Source organism: Lissotriton helveticus, chromosome 1_1 (assembly GCF_964261635.1).
Source record: "Lissotriton helveticus chromosome 1_1, aLisHel1.1, whole genome shotgun sequence".
NCBI classification, from domain to species: domain Eukaryota; kingdom Metazoa; phylum Chordata; class Amphibia; order Caudata; family Salamandridae; genus Lissotriton; species Lissotriton helveticus.
In genome coordinates this window covers 1,047,108,593-1,047,134,295 of record NC_136057.1, presented here as the reverse complement: position 1 = coordinate 1,047,134,295, position 25,703 = coordinate 1,047,108,593, and the positions used below count along the sequence as shown (strand labels likewise).

General features: G+C 44.3%; 1 protein-coding gene across 1 annotated transcript in view; it reads left to right on the top strand.

Moving 5' to 3' along the window:
* The first annotated feature begins 13,643 nt into the window (after positions 1-13,643).
* Positions 13,644-25,703, top strand: part of LOC144763377 (arylsulfatase A-like) — a 251,016-nt gene continuing 238,956 nt past the window's right edge. Inside the window, exon 1 of the mRNA XM_078648949.1 lies at positions 13,644-13,910. Coding sequence (XP_078505075.1) covers positions 13,644-13,910 — 267 coding nt within the window. The remainder of the gene's footprint in view (positions 13,911-25,703) is intronic.

Below are 25,703 nucleotides of genomic sequence, written 5' to 3'. Positions count from 1 at the left end.
CGGGACGGCACAATCCTTGAAAAGGCTCGACGGAATGGAACGCATCCTCAAAGAAGTCGTGATCATGAATGAGGACATGGAGACGCGCAGCCACCGGAACAACGTGCGCATTCTAGGTGTGCCGGAGTCTATAGCCCCTGGTCGCATGGGCACTTTGGTGGAAACTATCCTGATAGACCTGTTTGGGAGGGAGGCCTTTACTGCAGGCTTTGTGATCGAACGTGCTCATAGATCATTGGGCCCATGATGACCCAACCCTGGATGCCCGCCTAGGCCCATAATTGCGCGGGTCATGAACTTCAGAGATTGTGACACTGCTCTTCGACTGGCGAGGGAACAGGGCGAGACATTATGGCAGGGCTCCAAGTCATCCTTCTACCCAGACTTCACCATCATGGTACAAGAAGCAAGGCGAAAGTTCACTGGAGTCAAGGCGACACTTTAAAATTTAGGATTGAAATATGGTATGCTATATCCTGCCCGGTTGCGCGTTAAGGTGAAAGGACAATCACGTGTTTTTGATAACCCTGTGGAGGTGCAGGAGTTCTGCCATAAGCATAAACTAAATAACAAACGCCCTCCCGAGGAGGACAGACTTCCCCCTTCGTAGAATGGTTCGGATACCAGTTTGGAACTTTTTTCGGGATATTGTCGTGGCTGATCAGATTATCTGGCACTGTTACATGTGGTGACTTCAACTTTGCAGGGATTTCGTTAAATCATTTTCTAATGCTATATGTTAACTGCCACGTCATTGTTGAGGGTGCTGCCACCACCCCTCATCGTGATCACCTTAAGATTGTTGTGTGAATTCCGCAAGTACTATCTATGGTTACTTTTCAGTACTACAGAGGAAAGATTTGTTTTGCACTGTTATTTGTTAACAATGGTTCTGCCTCTCTGGTTGGGCGGGGAGGCTGGGAAGGGGGAGGTGGTATGGGGGACACTGTTTAGTTGCACTGGGGCATCTTCACATGCACAGATTTACGATTGTGATAAGTACGCAAGGTCGATTTTCATTCAATACTCACTCACATTTCCCCCCTGACGTGGATAGGACATAACGCTGGCCCCTCAGAAGTTATTTTGGCTACCTGGAACGTCCGCGGACTGATTAAAACACTCGGAAAAAAGGCAGGTAAAACAGTATCTACTATGTCACAAGGTAGATGTGGCTTTCTTACAACAAACTCATCTGCCTCCCACAGATCAGACCCGATTTGGCGCAAGCTGGGGTTCACACAGATATTTTGCAAACTACAGCAACTATGCAAGAGGCACTGCTATACTCATCCACCAGCGCCTTCCATTCCATTTGAATTCAGTATTCCATGACAACGAAGGTAGATATGTTATTGTGGTAGGCGCCATATTGGGTCGCAAATTTCTCTTAGTCTGTATATATGGCCCCAACATTGATTCCCCCGACTTTAATTACTCCCTGCTTTCCAAACTGGCACAGCTAGGCCCAGTTCCTCTTTTGGTGGGAGGTGACTTTAACATTGTCCAGTATTTATTGTGTGACACCAAATGTAGCGCTCCAGATCCCAAACCACGAGTGAGAAAGGCACTGAGCTCACTCTGCGAACACTTTACCCTAACAGACATTGATAGGACGCAAAATCCTCTCCACACTGACTTCACTCACGACACCAGCTGTCATAACACTTTCCCCAGATTTAGTCAACTGATGCCAAGCGGTCAAGATGTTCCCACGAACATTCTCAGACCACTCTCCAGTATTGTTGACTTTGAGGATACCACGCCCTGAGGGTTTTGAAAGACAGTGGAGGTTCCCCAGCCGTGCGCTTGATGATGACGTATTTCGAGAGGAACTGCGGGAGGCAATAGAAGACTACTTCACCCTTAACACTGGTTCAGTAGAAACTGCGGCAATGCTGTGGGAGGGTTTTAAAGCCTACATGAGGAGAGTATGCATATCCAAAAACGCTGGAGTCTTACGAGATTTACGCAGCACATTAGCTCGGATAGAGCGAGAATTAGGATCATTAGACACTACACAGCTTCAGACATATGGCCCTGGCTTAGACGAGCGTAGGCTTTCCCTGCTAGCAGAATTCAGAGACACTGCTGAGAGGGAAATACTCTACATGGGAAAATACCATAACGCTAGGGTGTACGGCGAGGGTGAGCGACCAGGCCGAATACTGGCTCAAATTATTAGAACCCCCCTATAGCAAGACATACATCCCCGAATTGAAGTCCGCACTGGGACAACATCTCACTCACCCACTTGACATCCAGGGGGTATTCATTTCGTATTTCAATGTGTTACACACCACTAAACTGGGCACGGATACAATGGATCTAGAGAGTTATCTATCTGAAGTTGCGTTAGTGTTCCTTGAAAAGTTCATGCAGGACTTTCTAGCGGTTCCCACAATGGAGGAAAGCATAGATGAGGCGATTTCTGCCTTGAACGGTTCCTCCGCTCCGGGACTCGACGGATTCACAACAGATTTATATAAGGCCTATAAAGATTTGTTGATTCCCCAGCTCCTTGCCATGTATGCAGAAGCCCTTGAGAGGCAGGTCTTACCGCCCACCCTGCGTGAGGCGGTCATTATTTTACTCCCCAAACTAGGAAAGGTGGCTCCTGTCGTCCATTGTCACTTCTTAACCTAGACTACAAAATATTGGCAAAAGCTTAGGCGTGCCGACTGTCTCTAGTAATGGAGTCCCTAATCTCCCCTGCCCAGTCTGGATTCATACCTTACCGATCGACTGCATTCAATCTACGCACATTGTTTAACACATTACACAGAATCAACCCTGAAACCCCTGCGGCGGCCATCCTTGTAGTGGTCTAGTTCTTGCTGCTCAGCCATTAGTAGTATGAATGTTAGTGGAATGTTGGTGCGCGCATGAGTGGAGTGTTGGAATGCTTGTGTGTGAGCGTGAGGATTCAGTTAGAGTCGGGCTGAGCAGCAAGTGAGCTGCTCCTGGTGGGGTCCCCCTATGATACTTACCATCTGATGAATAAAGCATCCTTCTAATGCTACACCTTGTCTACATTCATCATTTATTCATCTTATTACATTTGGCGACGATCCAGAAGAACCCTCCTGTGCTGCCTTAAAGAAACTGAAATCTAAGATGGACTAAGGTAAAGCACCTGCTTTGAAACAGTATTTACGTATTTGAGAGTCTGACACCTGGGACCCCACCAGTGACCTCCATCTGTCGCCCGCTGAAGTGTGTCAAGACTCAAAGTTTTTATGCGAACTTGCCCTTTTACAGTTTGCCGATGGCTGCCTTCAGATCTATCAGAGCTATTTGAGGAGAAGAAGTGCTCAATGGTCATAGTGGCTGAAAACGATCTTCATGTTTGGACAGGTCAGTGAGCTGGGTGATTTACTCTGGAGTTAATGGTTGACAGCTACCTGCCTTTCATCGAGCATAGAATGAAATCGGTTAACAATGCGTAATCAGTGACCTCCTAGTAGCATGAGGATCAAACGTCAATCTGCTCACAATTAAACTTTCAGCCTTCAGACAAACATATGAAGAGATCGTTTATTCATATTTAAACATTGAATTTCTGGGGCTGACAGTGTGAGGATCAAGCGCCATCTAGTGAATTTTTCTGAGTACTTCGCCCTGCTTAATATAGAGGTTTATTCGTCACTTTTATCTGTTCAGTGACAACAAGATCGGTGTTCGGAAGTCATTGCCGTCTAATACAGGTCAGACTGTGTTTTAATTCATACTTAGATGGTTTTAATATTATTGATGGGCTCATCCTCAGCGTCGTGGGAATTTGGCAGTTGCAGGCATGTATCATGCGTCATTCGAATTAACCACGAGACTCATTCTTACCTCGAGCCTCCGTCTCATGAGCTGGCGTCGTCACAAGAGTCTCTACTCTCTACACAGTCCATATCGACGTGGTTGGAGTCCGTAAGAGCACGCACCTGCCGTGAGCCACACGGTCTAAGCGTCACAAGGCGTGATGCCTGCTTCAGTGTCTTTCCATTTCCACGGGTTTGCTTACCACTTATTTTGGTGTTTACATGACGCTCTGCCCATTTTGGAAATATCGAGTGTCTCCTCATTACATTGTGAAAGGAAACCCTTATCGTGGAGTCCACTTTATTGGTGAGAATTGATCGGGGTTTAGAAGGAACTCACATCTTATTTAAAATTTATTTCCTCATTGACACAATGGACCATTCTCAACTATCTACACATCGCATGACCTACTAGAAATGCCAAGGTAGAAGATTTGTTCACAGAACTTTCTTCTTTGACAAAGTTCTCGGGTGAGAGGGTTCGCTCACCGGGGGCTATCCTATTTGCTTTACTGTGTTTTTAGTTTAAAATTATTAGAGAGTTGGTAGTAATTTTCGTTTAAAAAAAAAAAATCGAAAAGTTGAATTTACCTGTGTTGCATCTTCAGCAACACCATGCTTTTGGCTTATTTATGTAAAGAAAAGTGTAATGAATTTGCCTGTGTTGCGCAGTTTTGCTTTCAGCAACACCAAGCCTTTAGCTACTTTATTTACAAAAATGTAATGAATTTGCCTGTGTTGCACAGTTACGCTTTCAGCAGCACCATGCTTTTGGTTTATTTATTTAAAAAATGAAATGTGAATTTGCCTGTGTTGTGCAGTTTTGCTTGCAACAACACCAAGCCTTTAGCTACTTTATTTACAAAAATGTAATGAATTTGCCTGTGTTGCACAGTTACGCTTTCAGCAGCACCATGCTTTTGGTTTATTTATTTAAAAAAATGAAATGTTGTGAATTTGCCTGTGTTGCGCAGTTTCGCTTTCAGCAACACCAAGCTTATAGCTTACTTGTAAAAAAAAAATGTAATGAATTTGCCTGTGTTGCGCAGTTTCGCTTTCAGCAACACCAAGCTTGGTAGCTTATTTAGTAAAAAAGAAAATGGTTTGGCCTGTGTCGCACTTACAGCAACACCGAGCTTTTTAAGCTTTATCTGCCACTGTTTATATTAACCATTTAATTTGCTTGTGATAATTTATGCATATATTTACATAGGTGCTACAGTTTTATTTATAGGCTGTAGGCTATACTATTCATAACTCATACATTAATCGAGTGTTTTGCTTCCAGGGAATGCATTTATATGTTATGGATTTGGCCAATCTATTTATTATCAATGCACTAAGCTTTGACTGTTTTTAGGGTAGTTACGTATGGGAGCTGGTCTCCATACACTTGTTTTTTATGCTTCAGTGTGGGTGATGCGCACACCTTTTTACACTGACTTCTCCCTGTTCAGTTTTGTGCTTAATGTTAGTATAGATTGTTGCCTACAGCTTCTTAATTCAGCCAGTAACAGAATTTTCATAATACGCATTCATTGCCCGTGTCATTTTAGTCATACTGGAAATGCCTCATAACTTATTAATGTAAGTTAATTAATTTAACTATATGATTATAGTTTGTTTTATCAAGGTTCACATTGTCGTAGCCTTCGGCTACGTGGTCTTCCCGGCTTCATTTAGTTAAGGGGTTGCCACTTTTTCCTGTGTACGGGGATTTCCACTTTATGTGGATAGGTAACTTTGTGATATTCACTCTTTCGTGCATATATCACCTGCTGTGTCTCTACTTATTTTGTTTTAATTTATTGGGTTTAATTATCCACTGTGTGTAGATTCTACGGCTTCTGTAATTTTGTGACTGTATGTGTTTTATTCTTTTGGTTGTGGTTCATTATTCCACACCTTACCTTGTCTTCTTAATTAATGCAATGTATTTTCTTTTACGATTTATTGCATATTTCTTTTCCTTCACAGCCTGTGTTAGCAATTTTACACCAATGTTAATTCATGTTGTGAATGTACTTACAGAATTTTTGTTTCTGTTCAAAAGGGGGAAGGTGATGTAGTGGTCTAGTTCTTGCTGCTCAGCCATTAGTAGTATGAATGTTAGTGGAATGTTGGTGCGCGCATGAGTGGAGTGTTGGAATGCTTGTGTGTGAGCGTGAGGATTCAGTTAGAGTCGGGCTGAGCAGCAAGTGAGCTGCTCCTGGTGGGGTCCCCCTATGATACTTACCATCTGATGAATAAAGCATCCTTCTAATGCTACACCTTGTCTACATTCATCATTTATTCATCTTATTACAATCCTATTGGATACGGGAAAGGCATTTGATTCCCTTGAATGGCCTTTCATTTTATCCATCATGCAGTGAAAGGGAATGCCATTTGGTTTCATCACCACTACTGCCCTGCTATATAGTCAACCGACAGCCAGGCTCAGATCGAACGGCACATTGTCCCCCCCTTCACGCTGTCACGCGGCACCAGGCAAGGCTGTCCGCTGTCTCTGCTGTTGTTCATTTTAGCCTTGGACCCCCTTATAAGGCACTTTCAAGGAAAACACTTCCACCGAGGATTGCAGTTTCATGCAGGCCTGCTGTTAGTCTCATTATACGCTGATGACACGGTTTTATATGTTCGCAATCCCCGGATTAGCTTAGACTCCCTCAATCGGGAAATATTGCGTTTTGGTGTGTATTCCGGACTGGGAATCAACTGGCACAAATCTGTAATTTTTCCGTTCACTGCCAGCACAGTCCAATGGGACCTGGAGTTCCCTCTGGAATGGAATACTGACTCGGTCAAATATTTAGGCATTCATATACATCTTAACACCAAGCAGATTATTCGTCATAATTACGGGACAGCCGTTGCTAAATTGGAGACTCAGATTGAAAAATGGCTTCAACTCCCACTGTCCATGGCAGGTCGAGTTTTCCTAATTAAAATGGTCATGCTGCCTAAATGTTTATATTTATTTCAAAACATCCCTATCCCACTCACAAAGAAATGTTTTATAACTCTGAGTTCCCATTTACTAAGACTGGTATGGGGGGTGAGCTGGAGGGTGATGACGCTCCCCTTTGACAGAGGTGGTTTTGGGGTACCCAATCTCAGACTATATTACTTAGCTGCACAGTGTAGTTTTGCACAGGCATGGTACCACCCCGACGCAAGAATCCCCTACCTCCGACCGAAATCAGACTTAGTCCTACCAGGTACACTAGCAGCAATTGTACCGAAGTGTTTCCCCAGAGACCCCAATGATATCCAACCTGCCTCGACCACCAGTTGGGCTTGGGGCCAATTGCGTCGCATTATGCACACTCCACTACTTTACTCCTCAGATCTCCCACGTCCAAACCCTAAAATGATACCCATAACTAGCAAAAAGTTGATACAGAAAACGTGACACAAATTTGTCATTGTTAAGATGGGCGACCTATTCCCAAACGGGCATGCCTTCGACCCTGATGATAAATCCCACTTTCCTGACGCCCCCTTCATGGACAGATTTGTTATTTTGGGACTTCGCTCTGCCCTCCTGGCTACCTTCCCAGACTACCCTTTGGAACCCCCTTCCTTCCCCCCACTTACTAAGGTGTTTGGCAGCGAGAGAGGGGTGCACATTGTGTCCCAGCTCTATAGGTAATGTGCTGCTACTATGCCTGTCAATGATGATAAACTACGCAAAGCTTGGAAGAGGATTTGGGTGGTCCGATCTCGGACGAACAATGGGACGCCTGCTGTGCGGTCACGAGCAAGGTCTCCCTCAACAGCCAACACAAATTAATTCACTTTAAATTTCTTCATAGGATGTACATTACCCCGGCCAGACTCCATAGAATAGAACCTACCATGTCACATCACTGCACCAGATGCCACGCCCGAATGCCGATTTCGCCCACCTTGCTTGGAACTGTCCGAATGCTCAAGCATACTGGGTGGCCATACATGGGAAGGTTAGTGACATGGTCAAGGTACCTATAACCCCATTGCCTGAGATTGCTTTTTTTATTTTTTTTTATTGATTTTATTGGCAGTGGAAAAAAGCAAACAGAGAAGAAAAACCAATTCATACAAGGAGACAAAAACAGAGCAGACAATAAATATAAATTGATCGTAGTACATATTTGTAAGTTTACCCAGGCTTGATAATAAAAAAGAGAGAAAAGGAAAAATCTATCAGACAACATTGGGCAAACAAATAAAAGTACAACTAAAATAGATAAGCATTTCACAACCAATTCGTAATGGGTAGCCATATTTTTTGCCCCATCCCCTTTCTTCTAACACCTTTAAATTTATATACAGCTCTTTCTAGCTGATAGATATTCAGCATTTTAGATTGCCATTGACAGAATGCGGGTGGTTCAGCATCCAGCCAACGAGATGTTATTGAATTGTGATAAACTGACATAGCTATAAATATAAGCCCTTCTTCAGCAATTGTTCTAGCAGTAATTTTTTCAGTTTCTATTCCAATTATAACAAGTTCGGCTGCTAACACAATATCTACACCTAAAATAGTGCTTAGAAAGGCTTTTATCTGAGATTGAAATAAGGTAAATTTTATACAATCAAACAGCATATGGCACAGGTTAGCCGCATTGTAGCCACAGCGACTACAATTCGCACCCTTCTGAGTTTTCCATTTGGATATTTGCAATGGTGTATAATACAAATCGAACACTGACATATAATGTTGGCTCTTTAGTGAATCATTGAGAATAACTTTACTGCAGACTTCAAAAGATCTAATTAAGTCTACAGATTCCAGACCAAAAATTGTTTTCCATTTTCCTTCATAAGTATCTAAGTTATCCTCCATCATCTCTATGTATTTTTGGTATATTATACCAATCTTATATCCCAGCCGGCAACACTCCAACAAATCTATTGGTTTCATAGAATCTGACGTAATTAAGTTCTTCGCACTCAAAAAACTGCGAATCTGTAAGTATTTAAAAAAAAAAACACTTTATCTAAACCAAATTTATTTTGTAGTAGAGTATATGATGCTAATTGCCCTTCATGATATAATAGACCAAGTGTTTTTATATTTGAGCCCAACCATCTAGGCATAACCGGGTCATTGAATATTTCGGGTAGCATGGGATTCTGTGAGAGAGGAGTATAGTAATTAAGTTTTGGCAAAAGATGAAACATTTTGTTAATTTGCTTCCAGGTCCGGGCTGCGGTAATCATAATCTTGAATTTGTTTTTTTATGATAACTGGGTTCTATTAACTTAAACACCCATTGCCGCGCATCAGCTCCGAGCAGCATTTCATAAATTGATGGACTCAGAGCTTCATCTAGACCATAATCTGGGAACATTAAAATGCCCATCTGTTTTAACATAACTGCCCAATAATATAGACGAAAACTAGGGACTCCTAAACCGCCTCTAAGTTTTGGTAGGATACACCATTTAAGTGCTCGTCTCGCTCTCAGGTAACCCCATAAGAACCTAGAAACACTATAATCTAGTTTATTGAAAAAGGAAGAGGAGAAAAGAAGAGGAATGGTGCGAAATAAATAAAGAAATTTAGGTAAAATAACCATTTTAATTACGTTAGTTCGCCCAATTAAAGATAGGTGTAAATTATTAAGCCGTTCCAAAGTCCTGTTAGTAGACTTTAGAAGAGGGTCTGTATTAAGCCCTACAATATCATCAACTGTAGGAGATATTATCACACCAAGATACAACGCGGTAGATGTAAGATTTATTCCGTCAGGTTTACCAATAGAAGAATGAATTACCTGAATTTTGGAGATGTTAAGTTTATAGCCTGACAGCTCACCAAATTCTTGTGCAAGTTCTACGATTTTAGGCATAGAAGCGCCCACATCAGAAGTGACCACCGCGACGTCGTCAGCATACGCAAGGATTTTATGGTTGATTTGCTGGATGGCCACCGGAGGAATTCCAACTTCATTTGTGATCTTTTTTAGATAAGGTTCAATATATAGAGCGAACAGCAGGGGGGAGCAGGGACAAACCTGCCTTGTCCCCCTGGTGATCGCAAATGGACAAGATGTTTCCGTCCCTATATGTATTACCGCCTTTGGATCTTGATACATCGCCTGAATTGCCACAATATATTCTCTTTGAAACTTCTTCCAAGTTAGGACGGACCATAGGAACCCCCAGTCGACTCTGTCAAACGCTTTTTCAGCGTCCAGCAGAATAGCGCCGACTGGGGAGTCCGTGGCCCGTGCCCAATCAAATATAGTAATAATCCTTCTCACATGATCAGTGGTATCTCTCTTTTTAATAAATCCATGTTGAGTTTTGGAGACCAGCTTGGGCATAATATTAAATATTCTGTTTGCTAGCATTTTGGAAAAAATTTTGCTATCTGCTGTAATAAGAGAAATAGGTCGATAAGACCCGAGTTCATTAGGGTCTTTTCCCTTTTTATTAAACACTATAATTGTGGCTAAGGACCAAGAAGCTGGGGGAGATCCTCGATAAGCTTGATCAAAAATCTTGAGTAGCTCGGGTTTTAAAATATGCTTGAAGGTTCGATAGAATTCAAGTGGAATTTGATCTTGCCCCATGGCTTTCCTAGATGGTAAGCTAAGAATAGCTAACTCAATCTCCTCCCATGTGATTGGGGAGCTAAGAGACCTTGCATCATTCTCAGACATTGATATATTCTCAATGCCACTCTGATACTCAATTAGCCTTCTATCTGTATCACTCTCAGATACTTGTTTGTTGTATAGTGTTTTATCAAAATCACTAAAAGCATTCAGAATCCCTTCCTTAGATTCTTGATATACCCCAGTTAGATCTTTGATTCTGGTTATTTCATTTTGCATTGCCTGGGATTGCATTGCTGGGATACGTTACACAATTCCCACAGACTGCACGTAGATTTGTTGCTATTAGTTCGCTCCTGGCCAAAAGGGAAGTGGCAATCCACTGGGGTGGCAGGACAACGCCCTTGGTAAAAAGATGGCTAAGGAGCATGGCATCTTGCTCTACAAACAGTGACATTTATGCAACAGCACTCCCCCCCACTTCCAGGCCTAAAGATATCTTGGGCCCCTTCAGGGCATATCTACAAGCCCAACAACTGCCCCCCCCCACCCCCCCACCCCCGACACAAGCAGAACAAGGAATAGTTCCTGCTGGAGTGGGCTAGATTGTTGCACAGCGTATGGCACCACTCACCTCTTCGATAATATATTAATTCTGTTGCCACATCTACGATATGCCTAGATCTTGATTGTGTAAACTACTTCTGTTGAACATGTGATTGAAATGGCTTAAGCATTAGTGAAATGGGGATTTGAGGAACACGCTTTGGGGCAGCATATGATCACCACAGCATTGTTGAATGTATCAAGGGAAATGTATATTTTGCCTGCATGTACTTACCAAATAGTTCTTTTCTGATCCCAGTGCCCTACTGTAACTGTAACTAAAAGCTAAATAAAGTGTTAAAAAAAATTCTCCCTTTGGAGTTGAGATTGGAACACTCTGAAACCGCTTTCCGTAAAAAACGTAAAACCTGTTTTTAGACAACATTAATAGTACTGAAGTGTTTTATAGAACCCCTGTGGTCTATGGAAGCCTAGCGCAGGAACACTCTGAATGGAGTAACCAGGCGCTCTATAAAATAACATAACATTCCATCAATTACCAGAGCAAGGCTGTTGGGCTTGAGGGCTCCCATTGACGAGGGCACCACTTCATGCTGCAGACCTTCTAGACATGAACTTCTGTTTCTACATGTCCCTTCATCTATGGATCAAGGCACAAGAATGTGTTCTTCAATAAGTAGCCCAAACAGGGAAGGAATACTTCTGGTTTTATTTAGTCCTGGAGCCTTTGCTGGTTGCCCTCTGAATTATCTGCTGGCAGGTCTGAGTGCCAATTCTAATTTTAAAACAAGTGAAGGGATGTGTTCTCGGAACTTGTCTTTGGTACTGTCTGCGGAAGAGAGAATGCCTTGTGAAATGTTTTTATCTAAGCACCATCTTTTAGTGCACTATGGGAAGAAGGTATGATTTTGTCCAGATTTTGGATAAGTGAAGGGGGCAGTCTTTTTCCATATCCATTACCATTTTAGCTGTCTTAAAATTATTCATTGAGTGTTTCTGCTGTCTTTTTCATGTACTTTAAATTTCATATTAAGTTGGTACAAATTGTGAAGCAATGTACATGATGGTGAAGACAAAGTGTGATACTTGGTCGGAGGTGAGAGGGAGGAGGATGTGATATGTGTTAATTAGTAAGTTATGATATTTAGCAACCAAATGAGCAGACACATGAATGATCCAGAAGGGAGAGTAGGATTGTTGCTGTATGATAATGCGGTTATTTTCAGTTTTCACTTATTTAATAACGGATAGTCCCAAAAAAATCTAAATTGACTCCTGCACTATTTGATTTGGGAATAATTTGACTCATTTAGCAAAAAGTCTAGACTTCTGGTGGGTGTCTTTTCCAATGAAGTGAGACCAGGCACTGTGTGATCTGTTGCTGCATCTTCAGCCGTCTCTGCAGCGCCAGACTCCAGGGGCATTTTGCCACATCTGTGATTCAGATTTTGCCAATATTTGTCAGGTTGTTTTGCTGCACTTTCTGCCAAATTTGGGAGAGTCCTTTGATTCATGGACGAGATGTGTTCAGCAGATACCAATCCTATATCTGTAAATCAAACAAGGAAAGGCCCATTCCCACATCAACAGCCAGAGTCAGGACAATCGAAGAAGTTTAGGCTTAGTTCCCACATCCATGCCCAGTAGTAACAGAGGGGCCTTGGCGGCATTGATACTCCATCGCACTGGACATGGAGTATCTATACCTCCCCGACAATTGTCTGCCTGTCCGATTTCAATGCGGTGATCCTTGGGTTGGATCAGCCATAATAAAACCCCTCGATTGCCCTGCAAAATAAGGGCTGCCCGAGGCAGATCTGTAATTCCACCCACCTGATTTTGATGGGTGGAATTACAGGTCAGTTTTCACTGCCCGTCACAGCCAGGAAAACCCTTGTTGTAAAGGGCAATGAGAACAGCTAATTTCTTCCCTTACCATGGAAGAAGTGCCCCATGGTGAGGGAAGCATTCACTTCATATATTTTCACACACAAAATCCCGTTTCGGGATTTTCTTTGTGAAAATAAAAAAAGAAAGCTCTTTGGTGCAGGACTCTATTCTCTTGCCAGAACCTTGCACCAAACAGCGAAATGCATTGACAGAAACTACTGTGACAGCAGTTCCTGCAACGCTTCATAAATGACTGCCAACTTGGCGGTCATTTATAATTCTGACTGGCAGTAGTACCTCCACCTAGGCGACAAAGTAATTTATTCCATTACCCAAGCGGAATAACGGTCAGTCCGCCAGGCCCAGAGTCTCTTCCTGCAGGCCCATAGGCATTAACCTCAGGCTGCTATGAACAATCGGAGCAGTCTTTTAGAAATAAAGTTAGGTTTGAATCCTCTTGTGCAACTAGTTACTGCATATCAATGCTGATTCTGACTTCAATAGGCAACCTTAATGCCATTGTGTGGTAGAGAGACCACACTTAATCATCTGCAAATGAAGCATTCTAGTGTAGGGTGGAGGCCAAAGGTCACTTTCCCTCCAAAGGAAAACATGTACATTATAAGCAAGCAAATCAGTTGACTGCCATGTTCCATGCTCAGACACTGCAATAAGATGTCCAAACAAATTTACTTGCTGCAGGTTTTATACAATTCCTGTATTATTGCCAATTTTATGTAGCCTTGCTTGTCTTGAACAGCTGTTCTATTTTGTGTCCTATCTGATGACCTGCCACTCCCAATGAAAGTTACTGCACACAATGAAGATCCTGCCTGTCTTTTCCAGGGCCGCCTTACTCACTGGCAGGTTCCAGACCCGCTCTGGGTTATACGAGGGTCTCCTTATCCCTTCATCCCGGGGAGGCCTTCCGCTCAGCGAGATCACCATCGCAGAGGTGCTCCAGGCTCATGGTTACTCCACTGCAATGGTGGGCAAGTGGCATCTGGGTTATGGCGCCAATGGAGTGTATTTGCCTACACACCAAGGCTTCCAGACATTCCTGGGAGTACCATACACTCATAGTGAGGTAAGTGTGAGATAAGAGTGAAAAAGCACTGGCAGATCATTGCACCATTGATGTCTGATATATGTTCTTCTAAACTGTGTTTGCTACTCCTTTCATTGCACTTGTCTTTGGCAAAATGCAGCTTTCTCAGCACCACCAAAGAATGCTCAGAGTAAATTCCAGTCATTTGAGTAATGCCATCACACCTACAATGGAAGAATTCAGAAAACCGTTAACTATTAAATAATTCAAAATATAGGTATTAATCAAATAGAAAAACCATTTGATAACAACAGTACATTCTGCGCCAATGAGAACTCGAAATGTAGGGATACGTGTACAAAGCTTTTTGCCTGCCCTGTCGCAAACGGCCTGATTCACAGTTCTCAATTTCCCACTTGGAAACAGCCAGAATGTATGACAGCAAATCATTAAACCTTTACAGATCAAGGCAAGACTGCTGCTGTACTGCTACAGACGGTTATTTAACTGCTGTAGAAGCACAGGTGTGGGCCACTGAGTGACTGTTAAGAGCAAACAATTAGAGGACCGGTATAGCAGAAAATGATACAATAATTTACTCTCAGGTGTTGTAAAGGCAAAAGCTGCAAATTCCAAAAGAACTTTAAAGCAATATTAGCCTTTTTGGTTCAAATGTTTGACGCCTTGTTAGGAGGCCCTAGAGGAGTTAAATGTCACAGTCTCACATTTTTGGGGTAATATTGTTTATCACTGGTGTTCCAGTGTCACAATAATATTGCACGCCAAATTGTACAGCCAGAGACTCTCTTTCAGCGATTGACTCGATCAGGGTAGTGAAGGCAATTCGGCTTATGCCAGGAGATGCAGAAAATTAAGAAGTGAGAACACAATACAGTAGCCAGCACTCAGTAACTGCAATGCGTAGTCAATTTAATAATCGGTAAGAAAATATTACGCTGAAAATTCCATAAACATTGAAAATCAGAAGGTCATTGCAACTTTTGGACCCAGCTTATTCCTCAAAATGTTTTTATGCCGCCAACACACTAGAATTCTGCTGTAACATTAAGTCCCGTGGCCAATGTTAACCTATGCGAGATACTTTACGTCAGGCTTCTTCAATGAGTAATTCGTGAGCTCCTGATAGCTCTTGATCTACCTCTAAGTAACTCTACTCTGTCCAGGTCAGCCTATTAAATTAGGTTTTTCTTGATTTATTTAAGACATGTGTACTAAAATTAAAAAGCGTGTATTGGAGATTAATATGTGTGAATTTGTTCAGAAACCTTTTTACATTACTATTGCATGATGTATTAAGGTGATCACTGCTGGCAAGCTTGCATGGAGTGGCTACTAATGTAATTGGATCTTATATGGTCACTATTACAACGCTAATAATATTATTATGTCTGGATGATTTTCATTAAGCATATGTAGCATTTGCTATAGAAAACGTTGGCAACTCATGTCAAAGGTCAACCCTGGTTTTACCTGGTGGGGGTGAGTCTCTGGATGCAGACAGGGATACTTGCATCCAGGCTTTGCTCTAGCTTAACTGCCCAAAAAAAGACAAAAACTGGACAGGGGCTGTGTACGATGCCGTCTGGCAGAAATATGGCCTGGAAGTTCGAGCTGCACTACTCCTATTGGGGTAGGTCCAAGCAGATTTCCACAGTGCACATCTTTGGCTAGTGTGGCTAATTGGGCAAAAAACAATGGACTGAAATGGAGCATGTCATTTTCACAGGTTCAGATTTATTCAAACATTTCACCCATCAATCAATCAATCATTGGATTTGTAAAGCGCACTACTTACCCGTGAGGGCCTCAAGGCGCTGAGGGGAGGAGAGGAGGTGCTGCTACTGCTCGAAGAGCCAGGCCTTGAGGAGCTTCCTGAAAGTGAGCAGATCCTGGGTCTGCTGCAGGTGGGTGGGGAGGGTGTTCCAGGTTCTGGCGGCAAGGAAGGAGAAGGATCTGCTGCCGGAGGTTGTTCGTTGGATTCCCGGGACGGCGGTGAGGGCGAAGCTGGCGGAGCGGAGCTGGCGGGTGGGGGTGTAGAAGTTGAGTCTGTTGTTCAGGTAGGCTTGTCCAGTGTTGTGGAGTGCCTTGTGTGCATGGGTGAGGAGCTTGAAGTTGATCCTCTTGTTGACGGGGAGCCAGTGCAGGTCTCTTAGGTGTGGGGTGATGCGGCTGCGTCCAGGGATGTTGAGGATCAGGCGGGCCGAGGCGTTCTGGATGTGTTACAGTTGCTGTAGGTGTTTGGTCGGAATTCCTGCGTAGAGTGCATTGCCGTAGACCAGCCTGCTGATGATGAGGGCTTGGGTCACTGTTTTTCTGGTTTCAGTCAGGATCCACTTGTAAATCCTGCAAAGCATGCGGAGGGTGTTGTAGCAGGAGGAGGAGACGGCGCTGACCTGCTTGGACATGGAGAGGGAGGAGTTGAGGATGACTCCCAGGTTGCGTGCGTGGTCCGTGGGCGTCGGTGCTGTTCCATGTGTGGTCGGCCACCAGGAGTCATCCCAGGCAGAAGGGGTGGGGCCAAGGATGAGGACTTCCGTCTTGTCAGAGTTCAGCTTCATTCGGGTGATCCTCATCCATTCGGCGACGGCCTTCATTCCCTCCTGGAGGTTGGTTTTGGCGGTGTGCGGGTCGTTGGTGAGGGAGAGGATGAGCTGGGTGTAGTCCGCGTAGGAGATGATGTTTACGTTGTGTTGGCGGGCCACTTGTGCGAGGGGGGCCATGTAGACGTTGAACAGGGTCGGGCTGAGGGATGAGCCCTGGGGTACGCCGCAGATGAGGTTGGTTGCTTCGGATCGGTAGGGTGGGAGGCGGACTCTCTGGGGTCTGCCGGTGAGGAAGGACATGGTCCAGGCCCATAAATTGTTAGACCCTGAATTAAAAGGATAAGACATAAAAATACCCAAGCCCAATTACTATCAAAACAACTGAGTCCTGTGTACAGTTAAAGGCCCAGTTGGACTCTATATTTTAGTTAGCAACATTTTAAATAAAAATAGTTGTTGAGTTTCTACTGTGTGTTCCAAGTCTGCCTTTAAGGTTTAGGAGGCCTAACTTACTAACACATTTAAAAAAAAGGTGCACTAATTCCTCCTTTCTGCTTGGATCATCTTCAAAGTCAGCTGCATCACTGTAGAGTCATCGGTAACAACAACTCGGTTTACTGGACAAACAAGCTAGCCAGGTCTGGGGGACAACAACAACCACGATCATGGTTATCACCAGACTGGAGACAAAATATTGCATGGAATTAAAAAATAGGAAAGCAACCATTCTCCCTTCATGCTTTCTGGATCTGGAATCAAATCGGCTTAGTTCAGATCAGCACCACCTTTCCTACAATTGTACCCCGATCCAACAGTCTACTATTGACCTTCCTCCAGTGATTACATCTTACCATGAGCCATGCCTCCTGTTCAGCACTCCATTGGTCTTGAGCTAGGTTTGCGCTCTACATATTCCAACACATACATACAGCCATGGTAAAGATTTTCTTCTGGTGGCATGTACCAAGAGCACCCAAATTAAGTCCCATTGGCACCAGTAATCATTAGGCACTGGTCACTGTTAAGGAGCATGAATATCTGTGGAATCATGCGTGCTAAAACATTGGTTCAAACAGTTGAAGGTTTAGGGCAGCTCCTCTAGCAGATGGGCTGAGGCCCACACAGAGTGATGATAACCAACTGTCTCCTTGCCCCAATGAATCCACACTGGAGGTTGGCACTGGCATCTTTTGTTAAAGGGGAGGGTTCAAGATGGAGCAGTCTCAACTGTCTCAAGGTGATGCAGCAGCTCTTTGAGCCACCTGTAATTCTTCTTCTCCAGGGCAGCTATGTTGTGGTGACATTTGGGTGTCTGGGCAGTCCTGGTTGCTTGATATCCTCATGAAGATCCTTCTTGTCAGCTGGGCCATGTCTTTTGTTCCCTTTCCCAGAATCTAGGTATTCCTCCTAGCAGACTCAGTCTTGCTCTTTGGGCTCTTCCTTCTCTTTCAGATCAAGTAACAGGATGAGTCCATCAGCTTCCAAAACTTAGGCCGAGTCTGGAGAGAAAATGACACGCACACACAGGTTTCACTCCTGGTACTTGTCTTCCATCTTACAATGCTATGCAAGCCTCCTGAGTGCCCAGTAAACAGAGATAATTCAAGTACATATCCTTCACTAATGGAGAAATGGTGGAATGCCAGTCAGAGGGGATGCAGTTTTAAAAAGTCCCAAACCATGTTCCCACTGATGCTGACCAAATTTATGGACTACCTGCCTTGTTTGACACATCAAGACCTGTGTCGACAGGCTCCGGTACCTTGTGTAGTCATCTCATCTCATCTGAAGGGTGCGTTATCAGGAAAGATGGCCACACCACAAGGAGCAGAAAGAAGGGATTGTTATGCGCTATCCAGGAACAAACCTGAGCTAAAACAAAAGGACAGGGCTGGTTAACTTTTTGCCACCCAACGAGGTATACTTATTTTATGGTAAGGTGACATGAGAATGCCAATGTGGAGCCTAGAATGTTTGAGATGGCCATTGACTGCCTAGCACAAAGGAGACCACCACCTTGTGCAGCAAAGCTACAGTCACAAGTGTGGTCCAATGGCATCACTGATTACCAGTCTAGTTATACAGAGATAAGTGGCAAGGGAGTTCATCACTTACAGTAGGCAAATACACAATATACACCAGATCAAAACACTGAACCCGATAATCACCCTACAAAAAGGACACCACAATTACTTTTTACAGTAGGAAAAGGACTCAAAGCAATTACTTAAATATATAATGGTCAAGACAGAACTTTACACTCACAGCAAGCCCAGGTGGAAAACAACCGGTACAAAGGGGGGTGGTGATGAACGGAGCATCTGAATCAATCAAACACTCATACCCAGTCAAAAGATCTGGGTTGAATCCATCACCGTTCTTTAGCCCACTCTGCCACCCCAGTTCAGACATGGCTATATGCAAATCAGTCTGACCCTGTGCCTCATGGGAACAGTCCAGCCCCTACTGCCAAGCCATGTCTTCCCTGGACCGGAAACAAGCTTCCGAGGACCGGTTTCTGGCATTCCAGCCGTCTTCAGCCCGGCTTGCTTAAATCCAGTGGCAAAGTGAGCAAGGGACTCATGTCTGAGCATACCCTGCCACACTTATGGTGGCCAAAAGCGGTAGAAAGGGGGTGGTGATGGATGGAGCATCTGAATCAATCAAACACTCACACCCAGTCAAAAGATCAGGGTTGAATCCATCACCGTTCTTTAGCCCACTCTGCCACCCCAGTTCAGACATGGCTATATGCAAATCAGTCTGACCCTGTGCGTCATGGGAACAGTCCAGCCCGAACTGCCAAGCCATGTCTTCCCTGGACCAGAAACAAGCTTCCGAGAACCGGTTTCTGGCGTTCCAGCCGTCTTCAGCCCGGCTTGCTTGAATCCAGTGGCAAAGTGAGCAAGGGACTCACGTCTGAGCATACCCTGCCACACTAATGGCGGCCAAAAGTGGTACAAAGGGGGGTGGTGATGGAAGGAGCATCTGAATCAATCAAACACTCACACCCAGTCAAAAGATCTGGGTTGAATCCATCACTGTTCTTTAGCCCACTCTGCCACCCCAGTTCAGACATGGCTATATGCAAATCAGTCTGACCCTGTGCTTCATGGGAACAGTCCAGCCCGAACTGCCAAGCCATGTCTTCCCTGGACCGGAAACAAGCTTCCGAGGACCGGTTTCTGGCATTCCAGCCGTCTTCAGCCCGGCTTGCTTGAATCCAGTGGCAAAGTGAGCAAGGGACTCACGTCTGAGCATACCCTGCCACACTTATGGCGGCCAAAAGCGGTACAAAGGGGGGTGGTGATGGACGGAGCATCTGAATCAATCAAACACTCACACCCAGTCAAAAGATCTGGGTTTAATCCATCACCGTTTTTTAGCCCACTCTGCCACCCCAGTTCAGACATGGCTATATGCAAATCAGTCTGACCCTGTGCCTCATGGGAACGGCTGTAATGCCAGAAACCGGCCCTCGGAAGCTTGTTTCCGGTCCAGGGAAGGCATGGCTAGGCAGTTCGGGCTGGACTGTTCCCACGAGGCACAGGGTCAGACTGATTTGCTTATAGCCATGTCTGAACTGGGGTGGCAGAGTGGGCTAAAGTAATGAGGGGTGGCGTGGCACTCAATATTTGTGATCAAAAGTGAGCAACATTCAATTTTTAGGTGCTGACCGGTCTGCTCCCTCTGCCCTATGGGGAGTTAGTAACTACGAAATGGATGCTGTCTGAATTGACAGATTGGCCAGTCGCACTCTTATGTGGGAATCACCTCCTTAAAGTTCCAATAAATTGAGTCAAAGTTTTTAACAAACAGATGCTCACACTGTATTCCAAGTTCGTTCGATTAGTACATTGGTTTTATTTCTTGTGATTCAATTTGTGCAAAATAAAGTTGTTGCATCACAACTTTGTGAAAGTTCATCAATGATCCATTTGAAAATGTACATAAACAACTAATTCATCCACATGCCCCATGCATTTCGTGCTGAAACGCACTTCATCAGGGGAAATACATTTCTGTGGGGTAAATCAAAATGGAAGGAAATTAATAAGAGGAAAGCAGGTCACAGTCTGCGTTAAACAATCAATGAGGTTCTCATGAAATGACTAAAAAAGCATATAGTAGTGTGTAAAACGAACCAACAGCGGGAATGCTTAGAGAATGGTGAAAACAGAAACCAAACCAGTCAGCAAACAAGTCAGCAAACAAGTAGCCCAAGTGTAGATGTTGGTTGAACGCGAGGTAAGAGCCCCGTGTGTCTGTGCGTTAATGAAGATAGCGTGCAACTCTTCAAGTGCCATGCCTTAAGTACAAGTGTCGTTTATTCTATCCGAGTGGTCTACACCCGTAAATTACATCGTAAGATTACTTAGGGTGAAAGTTTACATGCAATGTACTCGCACTTAAAGTGGAAAGTCGCCGTGTAGCACTCACCGATCACCGGGTGGTGGAGACGCTTAAATCGTAGCCGCCGCTCTCAGCCTCAAGCAAGTTAGAGTGAATTCGCGCATGCGCATGACTCGCGTAATATATGCTTGTCTACGTGAAACGGCTATAGTCATGAAGTGATGAAGTGAACCTGTTCCACCATGTGTGGCCGGTATTAAACAACGGGTGAAGGAAAATGTGCGCAACATAGTCATTTACGATACTAAATACAAAATACAAAACTGTTTTTCACCCTCTCAACAAGTGTTCTCACCATCATTATTTTGTTGATTTTTTTATTTAAGTTCCCCCTATATGTTCAATCAGATTCATGTTCAAAACGTATGGTTATTACTCCCTGACAACACCCTGTTGCATAGACACGTGTATTACATCAGCTGTCAACATTGGTTGTAGAAAGCAGAGTTGACCATTCCAATATGGCCGCGGTTGTCACTTACACATAGTGCACTTTTATTACCGATTCATTTTGTATTTTGTATTTAGTATCGTAAATGACTATGTTGCGCACATTTTCCTTCACCCGTTGTTTAATACCGGCCACACATGGTGGAACAGGTTCACTTCATCACTTCATGACTATAGCCGTTTCACGTAGACAAGCATATATTACGCGAGTCACGCGCATGCGCGAATTCACTCTAACTTGCTTGAGGCTGAGAGCGGCGGCTACGATTTAAGCGTCTCCACCAACCGGTGATCGGTGAGTGCTACACGGCGACTTTCCACTTTAAGTGCGAGTACATTGCATGTAAACTTTCACCCTAAGTAATCTTACGATGTAATTTACGGGTGTAGACCACTCGGATAGAATAAGCGACACTTGTACTTAAGGCATGGCACTTGAAGAGTTGCACGCTATCTTCATTAACGCACAGACACACGGGGCTCTTACCTCGCGTTCAACCAACATCTACACTTGGGCTACTTGTTTGCTGACTTGTTTGCTGACTGGTTTGGTTTCTGTTTTCACCATTCTCTAAGCATTCCCGCTGTTGGTTCGTTTTACACACTACTATATGCTTTTTTAGTCATTACATGAGAACCTCATTGATTGTTTAACGCAGACTGTGACCTGCTTCCCTCTTATTAATTTCCTTCCGTTTTGATTTACCCCACAGAAATGTATTTCCCCTGATGAAGTGCGTTTCAGCACGAAATGCATTGGGCATGTGGATGAATTAGTTGTTTATGTACATTTTCCAATGGATCATTGATGAACTTTCACAAAGTTGTGATGCAACAACTTTATTTTGCACAAATTGAATCACAAGAAATAAAACCAATGTACTAATCGAACGAACTTGGAATACAGTGTGAGCATCTGTTTGTTAAAAACTTTGACTCAATTTATTGGAACTTTAAGGAGGTGATTCCCACATAAGAGTGCGACTGGCCAATCTGTCAATTCAGACAGCATCCATTTCAGAGTGGGCTAAAGAACAGTGATGGATTAAACCCAGATCTTTTGACTGGGTGTGTTTGATTGGTTCAGATGCTCCGTCCATCACCACCCCCTTTTGTACCGCTTTTGGCCGCCATAAGTGTGGCAGGGTATGCTCAGACGTGAGTCCCTTGCTCACTTTGCCACTGGATTCAAGCAAGCCGGGCTGAAGACGGCTGTAATGCCAGAAACCGGTCCTCGGAAGCTTGTTTCCGGTCCAGGGAAGGCATGGCTTGGCAGTTCGGGCTGGACTGTTCCCATGAGGCACAGGGTCAGACTGATTTGCATACAGCCATGTCTGAACTGGGTTGGCAGAGTGGGCTAATGAACGGTGATGGATTAAACCCAGATCTTTTGACTGGGTGTGAGTGTATCATTGGTTCAGATGCTCCGTCCATCACCACCCCTTTTTGTACCGCTTTTGGCCGCCATAAGTGTGGCCGGGTATGCTCAGACGTGAGTCCCTTGCTCACTTTGCCACTGGATTCAAGCAAGGCGGGCTGAAGACGGCTGTAATGCCAGAAACCGGTCCTCGGAAGCTTGTTTCCGGTCCAGGGAAGGCATGGCTTGGCAGTTCGGGCTGGACTGTTCCCATGAAGCACAGGGTCAGACTGATTTGCATATAGCCATGTCTGAACTGGGGTGGCAGAGTGGGCTAAAGAACGGTGATGGATTAAACCCAGATCTTTTGACTGGATGTGAGTGTTTGATTGGTTCAGATGCTCCGTCCATCACCACCCCCTTTTGTACCGCAGGTTGAAAACAAAGCTGAAAAAAATGTTCACAAAGAATGGGACAGAATTAGAATCTTCCCAAAAATTATGTTTAGGAAGGCCATATTTAAATACACACACTTTTATAATTTCTATCGAATACACCTGACCCCCAGAATATAGCACCTTATTTATCTCAGCATACTAGACACTTATCCCAGAGGTGGGGTGGAGGAAGCCTCCTTTGTACACATGGTGTGGTCTGTCCATACATAAAAAGATGGACATTTACTATTGGAAGAAAGTCACAAAGAGTTTGACTGGCAGGAATCACCCGATGACCGGTAAGATGCGGCTGGACAAGGGTGTACCACAGGGCTCTACTCTGTTCAATATTTATATAGCACACATTGCTAAAATAATAGAGCCTTGTGGCTTTGAAATAGTATCCTACGCTGATGACACTTTTGACAAGAATCTGGCCAAAACCAAAGATCGTTTTGCAAAGGGAAAGCTAGTTATTTCTATTTGGATGACAGCTATCTGTCTACAGCTGAATACCAATAAGAGCAAGGATTGTTTGGCAAGGCAATCACTCTCTGGTCCAATGCCTTGTGGTCCTCTAAATCGGACATAGTTCCGTCTCCCATACAATCTGTGAAGAATCTTGGCATAAAAATTGACCAATGCCCTTACAATGAAAGGCCAGATTTTATTTACCACTGGATTGTGTTTTCACACTATGGGCCGATTACGATGCAGTTCGGAAATCATTCTGGCCGAATCAGTTTGGCAATGGTTTCCGACCAACTTGGATCGGGAGAGTCCAACCGACCGATTACGATGCATCCGGATGCTTCCAGATACGATTTGGTCGGACTCACATAAACTTCAATGGGAGCCTATGTTCTGACCGAATGCATAAGCTCCCATTGAAGAAAGGGGTGGCTGGGGAAAATCGGGCACCCTGTGGCGGGCACCCCCTGGTGCCTGCCACACTTTGCATTGCTGGTAAGGAGGGACCCATGTGTACCCCCAAGGGCCCGATTGGGAAGTCTCCAGGTGTAGGGGAGCCCGCTACTGGCCCCCAATGTCTGATTCGACTACCGATTTGAGTTGGACAGCACGATTTGGAAAGGCTGTCCAAATCCAGCATTGTAATCGGTCGTTCGGAAACGCAGCTTGTAGAGATGTACGAGTTGGCTCAGTATGGCTTGGTCATTCCGAATGCCGCCGGGTTCGGATTAGGCTACTCCTGACCCCTAACTCGCATCGTAATTGGTCGGTTGGAAACGTTTCTAATTCCCGATCTGATTCGGATGGAGCAAATGACGTTAGGAGACCTTCCAAACCGCATTTTAATCGCCCCTATGTATCTATTACATAGAATCTTTCCATATCTTCTGATAACTGTCAAAATAACATTAATCCAGGCCCTTGTAGTTAGCCGACTGGACTACAGGAATGCTCTACTGGCCGCAGGAAATGAGATACTTACGGCTAAACAAAAGGTAACAAATACTGCAGCCAGGCTTGTTCTCAATCTTCAGCCTGGAACAACTTCGGCCTCTTCATTAAAATCCTTACATTGGCTACAGGTAAGGAAGAGAAGCATTTTCAAAATCTGCTGCCTAGCCTATTATGCCTTAAGGGTCAAAGGCCCCTGATATCTCCAATAGAAACTCAACTACGTACCCAGTAGAAGCTAAAGAGCTCAGGACAAAGCCTTGTTAAGCGTACCTCGCATCCGTTTGTCTAGATGCGGTGGTAGAGCCTTTTCTTATCTAGCTCTACTTCATTGGAACAAACTACCTCTTCGCATTTGTCTCTGCACTAACTACTGCCAATTTAGGAAATTGTTGAAAGCTTCCTTATTTTAAGTGATTTATCTCTTGTGGAAGCTTGCTTGCAGCTGTGGGCGAGAAAGCAAAAGACTCACAATTGATGGACGGAATGCAGAACAAATCAAAACATTCACCCCCAGTCAAGAGATCTGGGTTAAATCATCATTCTTTTGCTCACCATGCCACCCCAATTCAGACCTGGCCATATGCAAATCAGTCCGAACTGCCATGCCAGGTCCTCCTTGGTCCGGAAACAAGCATCCTAGGAATGGTTTCGAGGTTTCACCCCTCTTCAGCCAGGTTAGCTTGATTCCAGTGGCACTTTGAGCCCAGGACCCATGTCTGGGCATACCTGGCACACTTAGTTCAAGCAAGCAAAAGACACACAATTGATGGACAGAATGCTGACCAAATCAAAACATTCACCCCTAGTCAAGATATATGGGTTAAATCCATCATTATTTTGCTCACCATACCACGCCAGTTTAGACCTGGCAATATGCAAATCAGTATTAACCCTGTGCCTCATGGGAACAGTCCAGCCCGAACTGTCATGCCAGGTCCTCCCTGGACCGGAAACAAGCATCCTAGGACCGGTTTCGGGTTTTACCCCTCTTCAGGCAGGATAGCTTGATTCCAGTGGCACAGTGAGCCCAGGACGCACGTATGGGCATACCTGGCACACTTAGGGCGAGAAAGCAAAAGACACACAATTGATGGACGGAATGCAGAACAATTCAAAACATTCACCCCCAGTCAAGAGATCTGGGTTAAATCCATCATTCTTTTGCTCACCATGCCACCCCAGTTTA